The 22,788-nt window shown below is 39.5% G+C and overlaps 1 protein-coding gene across 13 annotated transcripts in view; it reads right to left on the reverse strand.

The window, feature by feature from the left end:
• Nucleotides 1–227: 227 nt before the first annotated feature.
• Nucleotides 228–22,788, reverse strand: part of LOC129718648 (cGMP-specific 3',5'-cyclic phosphodiesterase) — a 178,739-nt gene continuing 156,178 nt past the window's right edge. For all 13 annotated transcript variants that reach the window (XM_055669638.1, XM_055669630.1, XM_055669628.1 and 10 more), the window contains 4 exons: nucleotides 16,060–16,213; nucleotides 15,368–15,527; nucleotides 14,705–14,925; nucleotides 228–1,530 (listed from right to left, as the gene is read on the reverse strand). In XM_055669638.1, coding sequence (XP_055525613.1) covers nucleotides 1,076–1,530; nucleotides 14,705–14,925; nucleotides 15,368–15,527; nucleotides 16,060–16,213 — 990 coding nt within the window. In that variant the 3' untranslated portion in view covers nucleotides 228–1,075. The remainder of the gene's footprint in view (nucleotides 1,531–14,704; nucleotides 14,926–15,367; nucleotides 15,528–16,059; nucleotides 16,214–22,788) is intronic.

Raw genomic sequence — 22,788 nt, forward strand, 5'->3', positions numbered from 1 at the left:
CACTGCGACGTACTGACGTAAATTCTGGATATTTACATTTCGCTATGTAATATACCAGAAATTTCTTGTATAAACTTTGAATGGGAGTTTCTCAATATTTTTTCACAAAATCCATATACCATATACTGAATAAAGATGTCGAATAATCGCTTATAAGGCAACATCTTTTTCCTTAGTACTTCACCTAGCACACACTAAAATTGATTGTCCCAAAAGAACATAACATATTGTTTGAACTTGAGTGTTTTATTCAGTTTACCAAGGAGTTTAGTATGAACATTACAAACGGTTCTCTTACACACAGGTTTGCTAAGTAAGTAGCTTCTCTCACATATACCTCTAATGTTTAAACAGTTCGAAGTGACTAGCTTTAGCTTTGTATTGTGCTTTACATAAACTTTATATCTCACAGGGTAAGTAACAACGTGTTCGGAGGTGCATTCTAAAATTAACGCATATCAAGCAGAATGTACTATATGAATGGAATTAATGCTACTGAGTGACGCTTAGCAGCGATGCAGCTTTGTTTAAAGAGAGTTAAAGTACAGAAGTCGAAACTCGTTGCCTACCAGGGCCAAAAGTGTCAAATAATCTGCACCACTTTAATAATAGTATCGAAAGCACCTTAAAATTTGTTCCTATCTTACAATGATCTTGCAATAAACTTCCATTCATGTCAGTATTCAAGCTTACCAATTTTTAAAACGTTAAGTAAATAGATACTGGATTTATAAACTAGGTATTGCCATTCAGGGTGTGCTACAATGATGTATTTAGCGATCCATTTTAAAACCTATATATAAAAATACATTTGTTCAAAACAGTTCCTTTGATTGACATTTAGGTTGTTTCTATAGATCTCCAAGTTACAATACAGTTTACTTGAGCCTCTACCGACATTACAGTTTTATGGGCTTTTCGTGAACAACAGCCAACTGTCCTTTTTGCCTCTAAAAATACATCGAACAATTTCTGCTAAAACACACGGGCAACTTTTTTCCAACTAAACGGAGTTTTCGTGTCTGTTAGTGTCGGCTTCTCCTCCACCTTCGGAGTCACCGTCAAAATACTTAGGTCACAAAAGCATACACAATTTTGATCGCTTTTTCACTGGTTTTATGGTGGAGGGTGCTTTGATCACTTGAGAATCGGAAGAGGGTGTCGTGGCACTCGTTCCATTGTTGGTCGACGATGCTGTTTGCTGGTGTTGATTCGTACCATTGTCTATGAGGCTGTCTGCCGGAGGTTGCTTTTCGTCGTCCTGCGACTTTGAGCTCAGTGAAGTGTTTGTAGCAATAGACAACGGTCGATCAGGCGGACCTATCGATTCACCAATGGTCGTTTGACTGTTATAAACTGACTTGGACAGCTTGTTACGAACGGCCTTTCCAAGGGCACCGGTCTTACGGAGACTGCTGAAACGGGGCTTGCGCTCATGCACTGGCGTCGTTTCAGTCTTGTCCTCCGGGTGGGCGGCACAGTTAAGTGTGGTCACAGTGAATTCAATATCGGCTAGCGCCTCCTTTCCGGCTGTAAATTAAACAGTAAAGAAGGAAAGGATAGGGCAATGCCGGGAAAGATTTAGATTTTTTGTAGTAAAATAACCAACATCAATGGCAAGCTAAACGCGGTGTACTCTCAACATGCACAAGTGGTTGTGCGGTTTCTTAGCGACATACACAAGGGAAATTGTCCATCTCAGTCTTCGTGAAACAGAACGATTATGTTAACACATGCAGTTTTCACAGACATCAAAATTACCTGGAAACCTCTACCTTCACCTTTACCTAAACACGATGGCGGTGAAGTGCTGGGAAAAACATTGCTATTTCCTAAATCAGGAAATGACGGGCACTATATACTAACCAAAAATTTTGCTTCATTTTTCGCAAATCCTCCCATTGAAGAGTTTATCTTTTGGTCATTACTGCGAGATATGAAGCAATCGTAAATCATTATCTAACTTGTGCTTTGGTAGCCGTTTTTGACAGCTAGACACATTGATTATTGTCACAAAATATCTTGCATAATTAAAACTTGCAGCTCAACCGATGCTGGGAGCTCGATAAAAAAGAGCAATAGTGTTGAGTGTAGGGGGAAGGGTAAACGTGTAAAAATCCGTCACTACCCACGGCGACAAAGAAAACCTTTCCTTTCCGCAACAGTCAACACTTCCTTTTTTTCTTCTCTTAGAGACCATAAGGAGGTAGCCGGTAGAGATGGTCGGGTTTGGCTTCTCTCAAACCCGTACCCGACCCGTACACGATTTTTTTTTATTGAAACCCGAACCCGACCCGAACTCGAAACTTTTTTTTCGATCAAACCCGAACCCGAAAATTTCATTTTCGGGAAACCCGAAACTGTAAAACCCGAACCCAAGATTTTTTTTTTGGGAAATCGGTTTTTAGGCCAATTTGAGGCTGCCCTGAAGCTTTGAGCCTCGAATGGTATTGAAATATTAGTGATTTTCACAGTTGCATGAAATTAGACATCATTATCTTATAAATATGCTTATTTGACATAGTCGAGTTCCGGGTTTACAAACCCAAATCCGAAATTTTGAAACCCGAACCCGACGCGAATCCGAATTTTTTTTTCCACCAAACCCGAGCCCGACCCGTACCAAACACTTTCAACCCGAAACTCGACCATCTCTAGTAGCCGGCGCCTTCATCGATCTAATATAAAGTGGTCGCTACTGAATTGTTGAACATTAAAAAAGGTAGGTAATTGATCCCAAACTATCCATCTTACGGTGGTTCTCTGCGCAACTTCATTAGCTCAGATCCATCACGGAGGAGCAACTACAAAATGCTTTAAACTAAGTTTGTTTTGATCCTACAATACTTTTCATTCGCAATGCAACACAATGACCGCTATGCTACAAATTAAGCGGGAAGAAAAACTCATTTTTATACATTACTTTCAATCTGAAAAAAGAATACTCTTACCATTATTTTTTTCAGACTTGTAACCTGCTTATAGTATACTGAACAAAACGATTAATGAAGATTTTATAACATAACCTTACAGATAGTCGCTTTGTCAAGTTTCTATTTTCGTACATGTGCTCTCAAAATTTCACAAATATCTGTTTATTCTAGATTTTTTAGCATCAGCTTTTTAAAAATTTCATTATTGACTATTAAGGAATTATTTATTTATTATTTATTTATTTATTATTTCGAAACCGCAGATAGATTTTCCAATGGAAATCCGAAAACGCATTGTAACAAATAATATCTTGTTATTTTTGCTATTGCAGTCAAACGTAATGAAAAAAATTGATCTGTGTATACTGGTTTGTTCAATTTCAACCCTAAACGTCAGCTCGTTTTTTTTTTAAATTTTAATTCTGCTAGGTTTATTTTGATGTGGGACTACGTCTTTCTTCACTATACTGCGGTACACTCTGTGAAAACTGAAATAAACATGTAACGTTTTTGGTTGGTGGGATGGAAGTTTTCAGATGCTACTAGCTCTTAAACAGCTGTACCGATTTTAAAAATTAATAAACCCCTAACCTAAAATGTCAAGATTTGTATGAAATGGAAATTATACTTAAATTTTTTCTTATTTCTTGGTAAAAATTACGGAATAGGTTTAAGGCCAAATATCCACATTCATTTTCCATACGGTTGGTTTATTTCTCTAACGCAGACATAAAAAATATAGACGAAATATCCACAATCTACGTGTCGGTTAGTGGCTAGCAATGCCAGCCAATATGCATCGCATTCATCATCCAACGTTAGTGACGTGGTTAGGAAGCAGAGATGCCACCACGTGATTGGTTCCCTCAATCATCCAAGTTTTCCATACTGAGTGATACTTCAAAAGGATATTCAGTTCAAAGCCCATTACAGTCCTCAAAGATGGTGACCACATATTTCTTACGAATGAACAAAAAGCTCAAAAACTTGCTCAGCAGTTCGAGAGTGTTCAATTGAACGTAATGAGTCCTATTGAAAATGAAGTATCACAAAAGTATGATCAGATCACCACTCAAGAATTTCTTCCTGAAGAGGTACTAGAAACAAACTTGAATGAAATACGAACTATTATCAAGAACTTTAAAAACATGAAAGCACCAGGAAATGATGGGATTTTTTATAGCCTCCTCAAAAGACTTCCCGTAAGCTCTTTAAATTTCTTGGTGAAAATTTTTAACAGATGCTTTGAATTAGCATATTTTCCCTCAAATGGAAAAATATTGATAGCTAAAATGTCCAATTTCCGTTTTCCTCTTTACATCACAAAAATGATACCAAGTTACTTGACAGACCGCACTCTTCAGGTTAACTGTTTGAATAGCAAATCTGATAGATTGCCTGTTAGAGCTGGTGTACCTCAAGGAAGTATCTGGGGCCCAGTCTTATACAAAATTTTTACTTCTGATCTTCCTGATTTACCATCAGGATATGAGAAATCTCTGTTTTGTGACGATACAAGCATTTCCGTAAAAGGAAAAAGCCTTCGTGTCATATGCAGTAGGCTGCAAAAAAGTCTAGATATATTTTCTCCATATTTGCAGAAATGGAAAATTTCTCCTAATGCATCAAAAACACAATTAATTATTTTCCCCCATTAACCAAGAGTTTTTTTTTCTCAAACCCACCAATAATCATGTTGTTAAGATGAACGGTGCAATCTAAAATTGGTCTGAGCAAGTTAAATATTCAGGGCTAATTTATGATAAAAATCTTACCTTTAAGGAGCACATTGAGAATATCCAAACAAAGTGCAATAAATATATAAAATGTTTGTATCCTCTTATCAACAGAAATTCTAGACTTTGTCTCAAGAATAAACTGTTAATTTACAAACAAATATTTAGACCAGCAATGATATATGCAGTCCCCATCTGAACAAGTTGTTGTACAGCTAGAAAGAAGATGCTTCAAAGGATTCAGAACAAACTTCTGAAAATGATATTGAAGCGTCCTCGCGGTTTAGCACGAATGAACTACACAGGCTTACTAATGTGGAAACATTAGAAAATATGTCAAACCAAATTATCAATAAGTTTCGACAAAAATCGTTGCAATCCTCAATTACAACGATAAGCTCATTTTATAGTCAGTAAGATAGGTTTAAGATTAGATTGAGGTTTAATTTTAACCTTCTTTTTTTTTCTCTTGACAAGTAGGTTTACAATTATCCTACAATTATTATCACTTAACTGCGGAAGCAATTACAATCTTTTAATGAAATAAAGCTTAACTTAAAATATTTGTAATAGTGTTGATATTTCACCGTTTGTGGCAGAACACACAATAAAAATTCTGAATAAATATTAGTAAATAATTAACTCATCACAAAACAAAATATATAGTCATTTTTTCCCTGAAAATTTCAGAAGTATCCGATTGAAACTGAATTTCTGGTGATCATTTTTGTGTGCCTCATTTTTTCCTTTACCCCCTACCTTAGTATTTTAATTTTGAAGTACTCTGTATTCAAAGACGCTAAAATCAAGTTTTATAATATTTTTCATTGCAATTGAAATTTAACAAAATGTTGAATGTTTTTGCTTCCCCACACGTAAAACCTACGTTCTAGCAGCCCTGCAAAATATTATTCACCACAAAATGACAACCACATTGTTATTAATGACAAGTCTCGCCAAACATGTGAAAAGAGCCAATCTGTATGTACATATACAAAATTTGTTGATTGTAGAACATTGTTCTAGTCAAACAATCTTATTTGTATGAGTAGATTACGCTTGTGTTCATTAAAAAACGTGGCATTGTAGCTTGTTTACATATGGCAGATAGGCAGACTTCAATATGGAAGCAAGTGATGACAATAACCCCCAATGAGAAAAATGAAGGTGCGGGAAAAGAAAAAGACAAAGTGGATCGAACAGCACGTGCCATTTTTCAAGTATGTGATCACAGGGGGAATTTATCTGTCAAATATCATGTAACCATGACCAACATATTTGGCAATAAGGCATCTATTTGTTTTGGTTTTTGTCGTTTTGATCCAAAGTATTTTGAAAAAAAAAAAAAAGGGTTGATCCACCGTACAGTATTTCACTAACAACAATAAAATAGTTATGCCAAGCCATGCAATTTTCTATGGTAACTATTTTTTGCTCCCATTACAATACATACATCATGACCTTATAATCATACCTTCTATTTTCAAAACACTTTGGTTTTGATCGAAGTAAAATTCAATAGAATTGGAACGTTCTTTATTATCAAAACTCGAGAAATCGCGGAAAACTTTTATTAATAATGCGTTGCTTAGTGACATTTTGTGGCAGCAACCTGTGGTGGGCACCATTCCGCTAATTCGCTAAAACGCTAATTAGCGACGCTAATTTTCAGTTAGCGGTTTAGCGGTTTCGCTAATTTTTGAGCTGATTAGCGAACTGTTAGCGTCGCTAGAATTTTGACCTTCGAAACGCTAATCGCTAATTCGCTAAATTTGTAGAGAAGCGACAAAAAAATATTTACAAAATTTGTGAGTTGCTGATGGCGTACATAAATTGATTCGAACGATGAACGTACTTTACGGCGAAAATTACTTTATAACGTATGTTTCATTCAAATAACGTTCATTTGTCTCAACTGTCTAGTGTTTCTCTCTTTACGACATAAGTGCAAGTCAGTCTTTTTACCATAGAATGGGGTTCCATTTAGCGTAGAAGCCACTAGAGCATCCTGAAATTATGGTAACTTCTTCGATTCAAATAATAATTGTGTTGTTTATGTAAAAAATTTTAGAGTAGATTTTTTTTCACATACAAGCAAAACCAATTTTGCTGCTCCTTGTTTTTAATTAAATCCTCAAGCACATACTAACAGACGTAATATTGGAACCTAGCTTCATTGTCACGAAAAAAACCATCATTTCAAATGTCTACTGAAGCGATGCGCTACCGGCTTGATTACTCCGCTTTGTCATCTTTCCCACCTCTCACTCACTACAGGCAACTTTCCATCTGCATGGAAGTTCGCGTATATGTTTCCGGTTTACAAAAAAGATGACAAGAGAAACGTCGATGATTACCGCGGAATCTCCGCCGGGAATGCAGTCTCAAAACTGTTCGAGTTGGTCGTGATGGAACCGATTTTTTATCATTGTAAGTCTCTTATCTCTGATACGCAGCATGGATTCAAGCCAAAGCGTTCAACAACAACGAATCTTCTAACGTTCACCTCATTTGCAATGGATATTATGTCTGAAGGGCACCAAACCGATGCTATATACACTGATTTGTCAGCAGCCTTCGATAAAATTAATCACAACATTACCATTGAAAAACTCGACCGAATGGGATTTGGCGGAAACATTTTACGCTGGCTTCAATCGTATCTTGCGTATCGGCATATCATGGTAAAAATTGGAGACAACAGATCGCAAGAATTTCATGCTTCTTCCGGAATCCCACAAGGTAGTCACCTCGGGCCTTTAATCTTCATCCTCTACTTCAACGATGTGAACTGCATTCTCAGTCGCCCCAGAATATCTTTTGCCGACGACATGAAAATTTACGCCAAAGTGCTGATAGCATATCTGCTATACCGTTGCCGCAGCCTCGCGAAATTTGGGAATGATAATGAGAATGGCCAAGAATTTCAGGGACGTGTATTGCAAAAGTCTATATTGCTCATTAGTTCGCTCGACGCTAGAATACTGTTCGGATTGTGGAGCCCTCATTACTTTAATGGTGCCAACAGAATCGAAGCAATTCAGCGGAGATTTGTACGTTTTGCTCTTCGACATCTACCTTGGAACGATCCTCACCAGCTCCCCAGTTATGAAAATCGCGCGCAGCTCATCGGCCTTGACTCTTTGAAAGTAAGACGTGATCTTTCACGAGCTATGTTAATTACTGATACCCTGATGGCGAGAACCGACTGTGCTGTAAAACTGGGCAATATCAATCTAATCAATAATTCCAGAGTCGTTCGGAATAACCTTGTCCTGCGAATTCCTTTCGTCGTACAAATTATGGGGCAAACGGAGCTCTTAGTGGACTTCAGCGCGTTTTCAATAGTGTAGTTTCCGTTTTCGACTACCATCTACCTCGCTCTAGTATTAGGAGTAATTTTTTAAATATATATTGAGTCTGTTGATGTTGAACGAATAAATAAATAAAATTTACAGTTAAACCACAGTCATTGCGTGACAGCGTCGTCTAGGGAGCTGTCATGCAGTCTGATATATTTTTGTGGTTCTCAGTTTGACACATGCACGTACACTAGCACTGCTTTTTTTTTACGGAAACTACTGTTATCTCCCAAACGAAGAATTGATTCAGAACTTGCTAGAAATGTCTGTTGATCTGTGTCTCAAGTTTGAAGATCGTATTGCAAACTTCGAACCTCTCATTATGAAGAGCATTCAAAAGTAATCATTTTCGTTTGTTTTTATGAGCAATAAATATGGCCATACGACAATCTACTTGTTAAAAAGTTAGCGATTAGCGATTAGCGAAAGTTCCGCTAATATGGGTTAGCGTTTAGCGGTTAGCGATTATCGAGCTAAATATTCCAGCTAGCGAATTATCGATTAGCGTCGCTAAATTTTCAGTTAGCGGTGCCCACCACTGGTGAAAAGTGATTAAGTTTCCTCGCCATACAAGTAATCTATCAAACGTCATGGACCAAGAAACTTTATGGACCAAAATTGATCTGTGTGCGTTACGGACACATATATGAATTTAAACAGCAGTAAATCCAGTAAATCCTCCCTGTGTGATCACGCTAACTTTTGTTCGGTTTGTTATTGTCTTCACAAACAAAATAATGATATACTTGCAGCCGCAGCTCTTTTCTCACGCTATCTTCTTTCCTTCATTTACCCCACTAAATGAAATCCACCACCGAGAGTCTCTGAAACAGTAAAGGTTTGAGAAAAAAAAAACAACATGCACTAATTTTAATTACAACGCGATGGAGTAAAATATCCATTTTTATGTTTTACCTTTTTTCATTAATTACAAACCTCAAAAAAACCTAAATTAATCCACCTAGCGGTCAGACTCAGCCTTTCTCATTCAAACTTATTATTTGTAAAAATAGATTTACATGAATGCTTAAATCCAATAAATGTTTATCCACTCTTTGGGTTCTAAAATATTGATGTTGTAATTGAAGTATAAAATATGCAATTTGACGTAATGTTAGTACTTAAGAAATAGCGAAATGAAAGCAATGACTCTTAATTTCGAACAATTTAATCACGAGCGATGCCGGGAACGTTCAGATAGTACGATACCACATTTAAATCATGTTGAGGCCATATATATATTGATCGAAGCAGGTAAAGTGTTGAACAGTCTTTATGTTCAAATAAGTCGTGTAATACTTGAGATAATAGACTTTCGTTGTTTTACAAATTAAAACATAACGCTTGCTTAAGTTTGATTACAATCAAATGAAAAGGTAACGTATGGGGCAGCCAAACTTTGAAACCACGTGTTCAATCATAATTCATCAGTTAACCCTTAACTAGCCCGTTCATCTGATATCAATATTGTTCAAATCGGTTGTGTAGTTTCTAAGATAATGAAGTTTCGTGATTTTCACATTTCGATACATTACAGACGAAGTTACAGTCCGATTACTGCAAAATTCAATAGGGTGCTATGAGGTAGGTAGACCTTTTATTTGATACTAATTCTGTGGATATCGGAGCAACCATCTCTGAGAAATATGAGTGAGTCCAAGTAAGTTGTCTTGGAATATGTTTCTTTTCATAGCTGGATTTCACATTTTTAAACATAACAGGCAAAGTAATAATCCGTTTGTAAAAAATCGTTAGGGTCTTATGGGGCAACAAGACCTTTCATATGACACTAATTTTATAAAAATCGGGCCAGCCATCTCTGAGAAACATGAGTGAGATTAAATAGTCTCCAGAACACGTTTCTTTCCATAACTTCTGAACCACATGTTCAATCTTCATAAAATTCAAAAGTTAAGGGTTTTTAAGGTAGCCCGTTCATTTGAAACTAATTTTAATCAAATCAGATGTGTGGTTTCTGAGATATTGATGTTTCGTGATTTTTACACTTTGATACATAACCTCTAAACTAGAAATCAGATTACAATAAAATTCAATAGGGTCTTATAGGGCAACTAGACCTTTCATTTGCAATTAATTTCATTGAAATCTGTTCGGTCAGACCATCTCTGAGAATAGTGAGTGCGAAAAAAGGTGCACATACACACGTACACACCCACACACAAACATATACACCTATACATGCTTATATGCAGAAAATGCTCGATTCGTCTAACTGAGTCGAGTAGTATATGACATTCGGCCATTTGGATCACTTTTCTACCTTTTAATTAGCCAGTGATCGTTAGGAGGAAGTCAATATGTTTACTTTCATTATGTGATTTCACATTTTCATGAACAACGGACAAAGTTACGATCCGATTGCAATGAAATTCAATAGCAACCTATTGGGCAACTAGACCTTTCATTTGACACTAATTTTGTGAAAATCGGTTCAGCCATTTCTGAGAAAAATGAGTGAGTTTAAACAACCTCAGGATAACTTTTCTTTACGTAACTTTTGAACCATATGTTCAATCATTACGAAATTCAAAAGTAAAGGGTTCTGGAGACAGCCCAATCATTTGAAACCAATTTTATTAAAATCGGTTGTGTGGTTTCTGAGATATTGTTGTTTCGTGATTTTTACATTTTGATACATAACCTCTAAACTAAAAATCCGATTACAATGAAATTCAATAGTAACCTATGGCGCAACTAGACCTTTCATTTGCAATTAATTTTATGAAAATCGATCCAGCCATCTCTGAGAAAAGTGAATGAGAAAAAAAAGTTGCACATACATACACACACACACACACACACACACACACACACACACACACACACACACACACACACACACACACACACACACATATACACACATACATACATACATACAGAAAATGCTCAGTTCGTCGAAAGGGGTCGAGTGGTATATGACATTCGGCCATTGGGACCACTTTTATACCTTTGGTTTTTCCAGTGATTGCTATACCTTTCTAGGAGAAAGTCAAAAACAAAGGTTAAGTTTCTAAAGTTAAAGGCATAGCTAGGCCGAATAAAGCTTTTCAACGGAATCTCTCTAATAATCTTCAGAGTTTAGTTGTCCAGTGGTGTCTCCACCCGCATTGCATGGTATTAAAGACAGAATCGGTACTATTATTTGAAACACTGTTAAGCCAAAAACATCATATCAAGAAGACTAGCATCTCTGGATCGATCCCATATAAATGAGAACCGTCAAATCAAACAGCGCACTCCATCTATTAAGGGGTTATATACAGGGGATAGTCAAAATAAGTAGGATAGGCAAAATTTTGATGAAATTTGAAATGCTGTAGCTTTGCCAAATGTTATTTGATTTTAATAATGCGAACATCATTGAACTGGAAAACTTTTGAAGTTTCATTTTCTGATTTCAGATCTGGCCTAGATCACCAGATGTAGGAAATATCCTGAGCTCCGGTAGGCATGTCAAACCTGCTAATTTTTGGATGGATTTGGTAATGGGTTACCTGATAAAAATGTTTATTTGCATCATTGGCATAGATGACAAAATCATTTCTGAAGCGAATGGTTTATTAAGATCCAGAATCGGCCAAGAACTCATCGAGAAATGGCTGTTTTTCATCCGGAAGTCTTCATAGGAACTTTTAGTAGGGGACATTTACGTTTTTGCGCGAAATATAGCGTGTGACACATCTATCTTCAGGATTTTTCATCAGGAATCTGTCAAAAGACATATTTTTGAATATATGCTTCATTGGCCACTTCCGGAACAACATGGATGCCCCGGAGGGATCCGGAATAGGGACATTTACATTTTTGCAACAAATATAGCGTGACACCTCTATCTTTAGGATTTTTCATCACGAATCTTTCAAAAGACATATTTCTGAACATAGGCTGTATTGACCACTTCCGGACTCACCTGGATGCCCCGAAGGAACCCGTTGTGGGAGAATTTACATTTTTGCATCAATTTTCTCATCAGGAATCCTTCAAAAGACATATTTTTGAATACATACTGCGTTGGCCACAACCGGAACGATCCGGATGCCCAGTAGGAACCCAGAATGGGGACATTTACATTTCTGCATAAAATATAGCCTCTATCTCCATGATTTTCTATCGGGCATCTTCCAAAGACATATTACTGAATATAGGCTGCATTGGTCACTGCCGGAGCGATCCGGATGCCTTGTAGGAACTGGGAGTGCGGGCATATGCATTTTTGAATAAAAGGAATTTGATGCAGAAATGTAAATTCTCCCACTACGGGTTCATCCGGGGCATCCAGGTTGTTCCGAAAGTGGCCAATGCAGCCTATATTCAGAAAAATGTCTTTTGGAAGATGCCCGATAAAAAATCCTGAAGATAGAGGTGTCACACGCTATATTTGATGTAAAAATGTAAATGTCCCCTACTAAAGGTTCCTCTGAGGACTTCCGGATGAAAAATAGCCATTTCTCGACGAGTTCTTGGTCGATTCCGGATCTTGGTGAACCATTCGCTTCAGAAATGATTTTGTCATCTATGCCAATGATGCAAATAAGCACTTTTATCAGGTAACCCATTACCAAATCCATCCAAAAATTAGCAGATTTGACATTCCTACCGGAACTCAGGAATATTTCCTACATCCGGGTACCTAGGCCAGATCTGAGGTCAGAAAATGAAACTTCAAAAGTTTTCCAGTTCAATGGTGCTCGAATTATTAAAATCGAATAACATTTTGCAAAGCTACAGCATTTCAAATTTCATCAAAATGTTGCCTATCCTACTTATTTTGGCTATCCCCTGTACCATTTTAGTTTTCAAAAAACCGAGAATTTTTTTATTCTATTATCTTCAAATACAACATCTTGAGAACATTCTCACAAATTTTCATAAAGTGTGAGCAATAGGAAGAAAGTTAGAACGATTTGCAGCGCGCCACGCCACGGCCGCATAAGCTAAACTTGAAACTTTACACGCGATTATCTCGGAATAGTGTTTTCCGAATAATGACTTTGCCGTGATACTGATTGCGGAAAAACTACTGAACCGATTTCCTTCATCTTTTTTTTTCAAATTTTCGTTATTAATTCGCCGGTCCTTGAACGATGGCTTTTTGAAACATACAGTTACATTTTGCCGCAAAAAATTTTTTAATGCAATTTTTAGCGCTCAAAACGTGCATTTTTTGGGAAAAACGTTCCCGTTTGCACTGAAAACAAAATACTCATAGAAGCGATCGTTCAAGTACCCGGCACACTCCTGAACTAATGAAATAATATGAGTTTTTTGATTTCGGTTGACCCGCTGAGTCTCTGTCAGGATCACCGCAAGCCTCTGCAAATAAATAGCGTTTCGGGGAAACGGCCATTACTCCAGTAATAATTGGTATATCCCAAAATCAAACTTATATTTTTTTATTGTTGATAAACTGTACTTTCAGAAAAATGCAATGAAAATGGTGCTATGCACTTAAAAATAGATTCAAACATCCCTCATTTTTCTCGACCAATAAGGTATATAACCCCTTAAAGGTGGAAGTTTGTTATGAAAGTGCTGGTAATTACATCGCTGCGAAGACAGAGTGTGCGTATGTGGTGGTCCAGTCTTTGCGTTCGGCTTGCGCTCGCATCGCCAGCGCTAGCATGCGTCAGTTCCACTTTTACTCAACAGACTGCACTGCTAAAATTGTCGCTCAGGCAGAGTTCCCAGTCTTCTTGATATGATGTTTTTGGTTAGGTGCATCTTATTTGTCACCTCAAAAACATTCTTTTGAATAATTTTTATATAGTTTTTACTTTCAAATCAGAAAAATAAACAATAGAAAGCACAATATAAAAAATAAAGTGATGTTTGTGGAAAAAATAAGTTTCAACTTCTGCATTTAAAAACGATTTCTACAACGAATAACAGTAAAAAATAAATAAATATTCCTCAAAATAGTATTACTATATTACCTACAGGTTGATACGATGAAGTTGATTATTAAAAAAAATTAGTTGTAGTAATTGAATTAACAGCGGATGGTGAAGTCGAGCTCGCCGGTTTGTTAATGCAAAAATAATTCAAAAGAATTTTTAAGCGGAACCCTTATTTAATATATTACTTTCTTGGTGGTTTAGAAAATGGTTATCTTAATTTTCAGCTCAATCGACCTATAGGTATTATTCATTGTTCCTATTCCCATATATGTCTTCTTAATTTCTGTTGAATTTTCCACTAGTGAATAGATTATCTTTATATATTCAAGTTTTAAATATTGTTTCTAATTTTTATTTTCGCTGGTTAGTATCCAGCTTGATAGTGTTATAATTTTTGCATTACTTCAGATCAGGTTTGGTTTGCAATTGATTTAATTCTAGGATGAAAGGTTTGAACCCTTACATCCCCCATCTATGCGTGCGGCTTTGCATAAACAACATCAAATTACATTGACAGCCAACAAAAAGTTATTGTTGTCATGGAGGAAAAGTATTCTATAGCCCTACTTAAACGAAACTAATGATGGAATTGGATTATTTAACCCGTCCGCCGAATCGAACTCTGAAAAACGTCAACCATTGCGAAGGATAGGAAAGCGGGAAAACGCAACACATAAAACAGACAGCAAGTTGCATGCAAGGCTGAAATTTTCATTTCTTCTCTAAGATTATCAAGTGGTCAACAATCTCACAGGCAAACTCCTCCACCGGTTTGTCAATCGTATCATGATCAATCCACGTTAGACCCATCTCCACCTTTTCAGCCAGATCCTGCCAGTGCTGCCGGTTGTCCATGGTACCCTCGTACAAGGGTCGTATCCAAGGGAATGCGTCCGAAAGAACCTTGTAGAGCGGTAAACAAATGACGTCTATGAATCCTACTTGCATCTTTGGCAGTTCGTCTTTGCGCTCCCTGATTGAAGAGATGGATATTTTTGTAAAGAAGTTGTTTTCAGAAAGCGATACTAAAATGTTGACAAGATAATATTACTAACGCTTATTTTCAGATTAATTGCGTATTCTCAGAATTTATCCACTATTGTTGAGTAAAGTAAACAGTGTCATGAACAGGTCCGACGTTTCTATACAAAGAATCAGCAGCTGCTTTTGGTGTGAGCACAGCCTTAAGCTTTATACAAAGTAAATAAATAGTATTTTTATAGTGTTAATTCATGTTCTTTCACTCAAATAAATAAAAAGGTTGTTCTATTTCAAGGAGAGAATTCGAGGTGCAGCATTGTATTCGTGAAAAACATGATAACGTCGGGCCTGTTAATGTTTTCCGCATTGTTTCAAATATTGTTCACGTAAAACATCAATGAACGGATTAATTGTTACAAGTTGCTGCAAATTACCGATCCATCATCGCCACAGGCTGCTGATTGAGTTGCAACTTTTCCAGATCGCCTTGGTCGAAAAACTCGTCTGCCACCAACTTTGCCACCCGGTGCTGGACCTCCCACGGCTTCGCAATTGCACTCACATCACAGGCCGTCATCATCATTCCGCAGAGCACTGCGCAGAGAAAGGAAAGAAAACGTATTAAAGGGCTATTCCCAATGCTTCCGTTCAGGGACCGGGCCGGGACCGGGCCGTGTCCGGGACTTTTCATGCATTCACACTGCGCCGTGCTTGAACCGTGCCTGCGCTGCGCTCTGGCTGAGAAATGTTGATGTGTGTATGTGGAAGAACGTCTTCCTCTTTTTTTCATACCGCAGCTCACTCCGCGCGAAATATGTCACTACAACATACACGCATCCACCCGAGTGCCTTCCGTGCACTCTCCGGCCGACACAAAGTATCGTCGGCAACGATAGTTTTTCTCTCGCACGGCGGCAGCACGACGGCAACTCAGCGCTGCCCCGGTCTGGGCACGGCTCGTCGGTGTGAATGCGTTCATGAGAACGCATGCAATCAATCTCAAACGAGCCCGGCCGACACACGGAACAGCCACGGCCCGGTCCCGGAACGGAACCAGTGGGAATAGCCCTTAACAGTTGGCTGCTTACGAATCAAAACTTTCCAGCGTTCCCGTTGCAATACTCACCTTCCTTTTTCTCTTCGCACTGCCAGTCGAATTCACCACCCTCAACGAGTTCCAAAAATTGGTTTCGCTTCTTAAAGTACATTGCCAAGTCCGTCGATAAAATTGCCGATTCAACGGTTTTCATTACCTTTCGGAAATCTTCTGGTGACAAAGCCTAAAGAAAATGCATTGCATAAATTATGACAAATTTACATGAGATGAACTAAATCAAAATAAATTTCATCAAATGGAATCATTCCCTTCAGCTTTTTGTATCTCACTGAAAAGCTCTCGTTGATGAGATCAAATATACAATGAAAATGCTTGGCAGCCCCTACTTAAGTGATTTTTATGAAATAATTAAGAGTAGAAAACAATAAGGTTAATTGAATTTTATTTTGGAGAAAGCACATGTTAGGTTTTATGTGCGGGTAAAGTGGGAATCAAGAGAAAATACAATAAGTCAGCTCCCGTGGGGCTTAGTCTTTAATTGCCTATAGCTTCAAAGTTTGTGTTTTTGCAACAGTTCATCTTTGTAAGACTTCCTGCAGGCTAGCAGCGTTTCCACATCAATCTTTTTCAAGGCGAGGAGACGGAAGTAGCTTTCTAGCATTCGCAATTGCATCTATGCAATATTTTGCCTGTGTAAAGCAGGTATTAGACGAAGCAAATATTTGCTATTTTTGGTACGGATTTTATTTTGTGCGAATAAAATTCGTACCAAAAATAGCAAATGTTTGCTTCGTTTAATACCTGCTTAAGAACCGGTTGAAAACGGAATCATTTCTTTCGAATTCAATATTTTTAAAAGGAAAATTACGTTTGTTATTCACGGTGAAATTTGTCACAGAGATAAATACATATTGACTGAGTAAACAAATGATCATAATCGTCTTAACCAACGACGGGCCAGATATTCGCGGTTCGGCAAGTTATGCAAAAATGCTGTGAATTCAACTTCACATTATCTATTCATTGATTTCATATCAGCATACGACACAACCAATCGATGCTATGGCAATTTATGCACAAATCCGGATTTCCGGACAAACTAACTCGGTTAGTCGAAGCGACGATGTGTGTAGTTCGGGGATTAGCACGAGTAGCACGTCGGTTCAACTGTAATACCGACATAGTGGCTCGGACCTTTGTACGTACATCGGACTAAGAGTTGAAGCCAACGGATTATACTGGATACTAATGCATCGAAGACGAAATACATGAAAGAAAAAGGTTCACGAGAAGACAGTGCTAACCTCCCACCTCGGGTTCAGGTTGGTGGTGATGAAATCGAGATGGTCGACGAGTTCATGTACTTGGGCTCACAGATAACAACCGTCAACGATATCAGCAGAGAAAGCAGAGAAAAGCAGGACATCGCGCATAACCAACAAACAATTTTGTTGAATAACGGCTTGTTAAGCTATATTCCAGCCGAAATCCACTGAATAATTGCTCATTGAGCTGTAAATCAACAACATTGTATGCTGGGTACTCCGGTCTCCGGAGGATGCTCAGATCGAGTATAATTCACTGCCGCACCAAGTTGACCTTCTATCGGACCGGTAGGCCTCTACTACCATGAGACATGAACTATGTGTATGGAGGACCAATCCCAATTAACAAAATTGGTTTTATCAAAGTTTTATAGCGCTATTTTGGCTGCAGTAAGCGCTATAAACCTTTGATAAAACCGATATTGTTACTAGGGATGCGCCCTTGCGGCCTTCGAGCGGAAGTTGTTGTGTACCATCTTCAGCGGACTGGACAACGGAACGTGGAGAAGGCGAATTACCCGCGAACCGCAGAAGCTGCTTGAGGAGCCATCTATCGCACACACTGCGAAGATTGGCAGGTTGCGATGAACTAGGCATATCGTAAGGATGTCTTTACCGGACGGTAGCCCGGTAAAGATGGTTCTTAAAACCAATCCGTCAGGGACAAGAAAGTGAGGTGCACAGTGGATAAGGTCAATCGAACAGCTGGAAGACGACCTACGGATCCTACGCAGACAGCGGAGCTGGCGACCTGCAGCCATGGACCGAGTAAAATGGAGACGACTCTTACGTACACCAAAGCATACACCACGGCTTGCGACTGTTAAGTAAGGTAAGTAAATATTGTGTATACCACAATATATCTAACTAATGGTAGCAGTGGTCATAGGCTCCTACAGAAAAAAAAGGTAAGTAAGAGCGCAAAGTGTGTGCAAATTACAGCCCTGTCCGTGGTTAGCCGTTTTTTGTTCATAGAGTTGATCTACTCCACACCTCGGTAGAGGTCTGCTTCTCACTGGTGTTGTCGCTTCCAGAGTCAATTTGTAGCAGTCGATTCGCAGTTTTCGATACGATACGTGATTTCGAGCCTATTGCAGCCTCCTCGACCGTGAGTTCAAAAATGCTATTAGGTACTTACTTACTTACTTTCCTGGTGAAACAAACCTCAGGATTTCACCTGCGTCACAATGTTACGCCAACGTCCTCGGTCCATAGCAGCTTGTCTCCAGTTTCTTGAGAGTCCCACACTTCCAAGATCTTGCTCCACTTGGTCTAACCACCAAGCTCTTTGTGCACTCTACGTCTTGTACCGGCAGATTCGAGACGAACACCAGTTTTGCGGAATTTTTTTCCGGCATTCTTACAACATGTCCCGCCCATTGTAACCTTCCAGCTTTCGTGATTTTCTGGATACTGTATTCGCCGTAGAGTTGCGCCAACTCGTGGTGCATCCTTCGCCTCCATACGCCATCCTCACATACTTCGCCGAAGATAGTCCTAAGCACACGTCGTTCGAAAACGGCCAGTGCTTGCAAGTCCTCCTCGAGCATTGTCCATGTCTCGTGCCCGTAGAGGACTACTGGTCTTACAAGCGTCCTGTACATAGTGCACTTGGTACGGGGGCGAAGTTTACCAGACCTCAACATCTTGTTGAGTCCGTAGTAGGCACGACTTCCAGCTACAATACGTCTGCGAATTTCTCTGCTGCAGTTGTTGTTTGACGTTATCAAAGATCCGAGGTATGCAAATTCGTCAACCACCTCGAACTCGTCTCCGTCAATTATGACGCTACTGCCTATGCGAGCCCTGTTGCGCTCAGCTCCTCCTGCTAGCAGATACTTGGTATTTGACGTATTCACTTTCAATCCAACCTTTCCTGCTTCACGTTTCAGTTTGGTTCAGCAACCGCCTGGAACGTCCTTCCGACAAGGTCCACGTCGTCAGCGAAGCAGATGAACTGGCTGATTTATTGAAGATCGTACCCCGCATGCTAAAGGCCGCACGTTTCATCACACCTTCAAGCGAAATGTTGAACAGGGGGCAGGAAAGACCGTCGCCTTGTCGAAGTCCCTTGCGTGTTTCAAACGGGCTGGATAACGCACCCAAAATCTTCACACTGCACTGTGCACCATCCACCGTGGCCTTGATCAGTCTTGTTAGTTTCGCAGGAAAACCATTTTAATCCATGATTTTCCATAGCTCTACACGGTCGATAGTATCGTAGGTGGCCTTGAAATCGATGAATAGGTGGTGCGTGGGGACTTGCTATTTGCGCCACTTTTGGAGGATCTGCTGCAGCGTGAAGATTTGGTCCGTTGTCGATCGTCCACCCCCAAAACCGGCATGATAACTTCCAACAAACCTCCCTGATAGCGATGAAAGACGATCTGGGGAAGCACTTCGTAGGCTGTGTTGAGAATCGTGATTGCACGATAGTTCTCACATTCCAACTTGTCGCCCTTCTTGTATATAGGGCATATTATTCCCTCCTTCAACTCCTTTGGTAGCTGCTCTGTATCCCAGATCCTGACTATCAGCTGGTTCAAGCGTTTTGACGGCTACCTTGCTGCAGCATCAATGCCCGCGCTGCATTCTTCTCGTCTAGAATCATCTGACACTCCTCGTCGAACCAGCCTTTCCGTCAATTCCTCTCGACGAACCATATGGCACCTTCCGCTGCACTGTTAATGGATGCTTATAAATTACTCCAGAAGTCCTCTTAGAAGTCCCTGGGCTCCGATGATTTCACCCTCTTCCGACAGGCTTGCACAGATGATTTTTACGGCTTGCTTGTAAGGCCTGCACCAACTCCCTGTCTTGCCGGAGGACCATCGTGTCAGCACTGTTTAGAGTCCCCCCCATCCCAGAGACACCAGGACGTCGAGCAGCCGCCACTAACATGGAGAACAGACGCTGTTTTGAGCCGCACCATCTTGGTGAACAGACGCTCAGGTTGGCGAAGCATTTCCTCTACCGCCGGAATATGGTTGGCCAATGGTCGCGTCGCACCTTCTCACTTAGATATTGCCGAATTGACAACATTGCCCCGGCTATGCCAACCAGCTGTGTCCATGTTTCAGCTGGCTGTCTATTGTGATCATGTAACTCGTGGAGGCGTGAGATAGAAACTTGTGAAACTTGTGGGAGCTAAGTCGGTCGCTCCTTCCAGGTTGTCAACTCACCATTTGAAGCTGTTGGGTAGTTAATTCGGATTTCTGTTAACATGTTGTTATCAAAGAAACTCTAATCTACATGGTCAAGTAGCTGCCGATGTCACTTCATGGTATTCGCAGTGTCACTGTTGTTAATGAGGGCAGTCGGTGTTTGCTCACTTCCTATCAGATCTTCACAGGTTTGCCACCCTGTGAAACCGTTTGCTATCCCTTGTTACCATTTGCTCGCTGGTCAGCAAGGTATCGATGGAAGCCTCTGCCGTCGCCAGAAGAATATAGGGGAACCGTCGATTAACACTACATCGTTCCGCGTTTGTTTGTCTTTTTGCTTTTTAATTTTGAATGGTGACTGCTGAGGTCACAAAGCAGAAAACAAGGTTTGCTGTATTACCTCCCTCAATTTTCTCTCAAGGACTAGTGTTGTTTGGCATGGTAAGTATATTCTGGCTACGCGTGTGGAGCTTCGTAGCCACATGGTTACACAGTTCGATTTTACAAGCGAAGGTTCGAATCTTAGTAGAACCAAGCCATTCGTTGGCAAAAGGACTTGAAGTATGGGTTTATTCTTAGGCTCTTTCACACAAAACTTCCCTCCAGACTCAATAACCACTGGTCTAAGGCTTCGGTAATATCATAGACTATAGCACGTTATACGCTGTTACAGTGATAGCTTGCAGGAGGATATGACAGAGCCGTAGGTACTCCGTTTTGCGTGGGGGGGCAGAGAATTTTTTTAATTGAAAGTTTTTTTGGAGGGAAAGCCGTTTAAAACCGTTACGTGCTCGACAAAAAAGTACCTCTACGCGTCAAACGGAGTACCCGGGTACTCACAAATTAAAAATCTTATAAGTTTTGCAGTTTTGCTCCTATGTCGATAGTTTTAGCACCAAAATATTCAGAAGGTCATCTATATAATTTCAAATAAGCGTTAGTAGTGTCCCGTAAAAATTTTCTTATTTCCGAAAATCTGGTTTTCCGGGTATATATTCCGGAAAAAAACAAGCTGCGAATGTGCGTATCGTTGAAAAAAAGCAGGGATAAAAACTTTATAATTTCTGCCTTACAGTGACGAACCCGCTATTCGACCAATTCAATATTCATTAGATAAATGATCAAATCAGCAAGAGAAGCAATGCAAGGACGAGTGATGGAATACAACGGTTCTATGACACTAAACAAAAACTAGAAACAGAAGAAAGTTCTAAAAAGTTATAATCTGAAACAATAAATGCGTTGAAGGAATTACAGCGTTAGAAACCCATCTTCGAGGGTCGCCTTATTCGAAATCAACGATACTGAGAGATTCTATTCGCGAAGAAAGAATGGAGCGATTCAACCGTTAGCCCAAGCTCTAAATTCGACGATTCGCATTGTTTGATCAATGTTTATTTTTTTTTTTTATTCTCGCTTATTTTCCGTCGGTCTAGTTTCGCTACTGTTGTGGCCAATCACCGACGCCCAGGGAGGCGACTCCACACCCAGGACCCTAACTCACGACCCGTTTATTAACGGACCGGCGCCAACGGCTTTACTTCCTCATGCGATGGAAGGCATGATCCCAGAGATTTTTCGCCTCAGAAAATCTCCCGGTGTCGGCAAGGATTGAATCTAGACCAGTTGGGTTGGTTGTGAGTGGATCACGCCACCTCACAACCATCGACACCTATGTCGGCGGTGGGATTCGAACCCAGGCGTCGAGCGTGGTTGGCGGAGACGTTACCAACCACACTAGGCCCCCGCTGATCAATGTTTATGTCCGGTTTTATTTTGGACCGAACTGTAACATAGTTGTCCGGGCTAGGTAACGGACTGGGTTATGCTTCCGAGGTGTGAAAAAGTCCGGTCAGAATAAATTGAACTGCACATAAAAATGAATCACAAGAAGCACACTGCAGGAAGTTAAGATACTGTCTGAATATTGAATATTTGATAAAACTAGTCTTGTGTGTCATTTTTTGCCCAAGATTTGTTCAATCCAAGAAATCAAAAAGTGGACAATAAAAACTTCTGGAAAAATTGGTCAAACTTTGCAGCAAAACTTGTTTTGCATTGTTCTTATACAATCAAACATATGAAACTGTGATTGGTTCTCTCTTTAAAATGACCATTTAAAAAAACTGACATTTTCACTCCCAGACGCTGGTCCGGACTTCCGAAACGGAGGTATGTGGATCGTCAGTTTCAACTTCGCCGCTAATCAAGCGGGCTCACCAAAAAATTGAGTAATTCAACCTTTTTGTCATATGGTTCGACCGTTTTGATTGTTTGGATTAAAACATGGTTCTTTTGAGATTTACTGA

Source organism: Wyeomyia smithii, chromosome 1 (genome assembly GCF_029784165.1).
Source record: "Wyeomyia smithii strain HCP4-BCI-WySm-NY-G18 chromosome 1, ASM2978416v1, whole genome shotgun sequence".
Lineage (NCBI taxonomy): Eukaryota > Metazoa > Arthropoda > Insecta > Diptera > Culicidae > Wyeomyia > Wyeomyia smithii.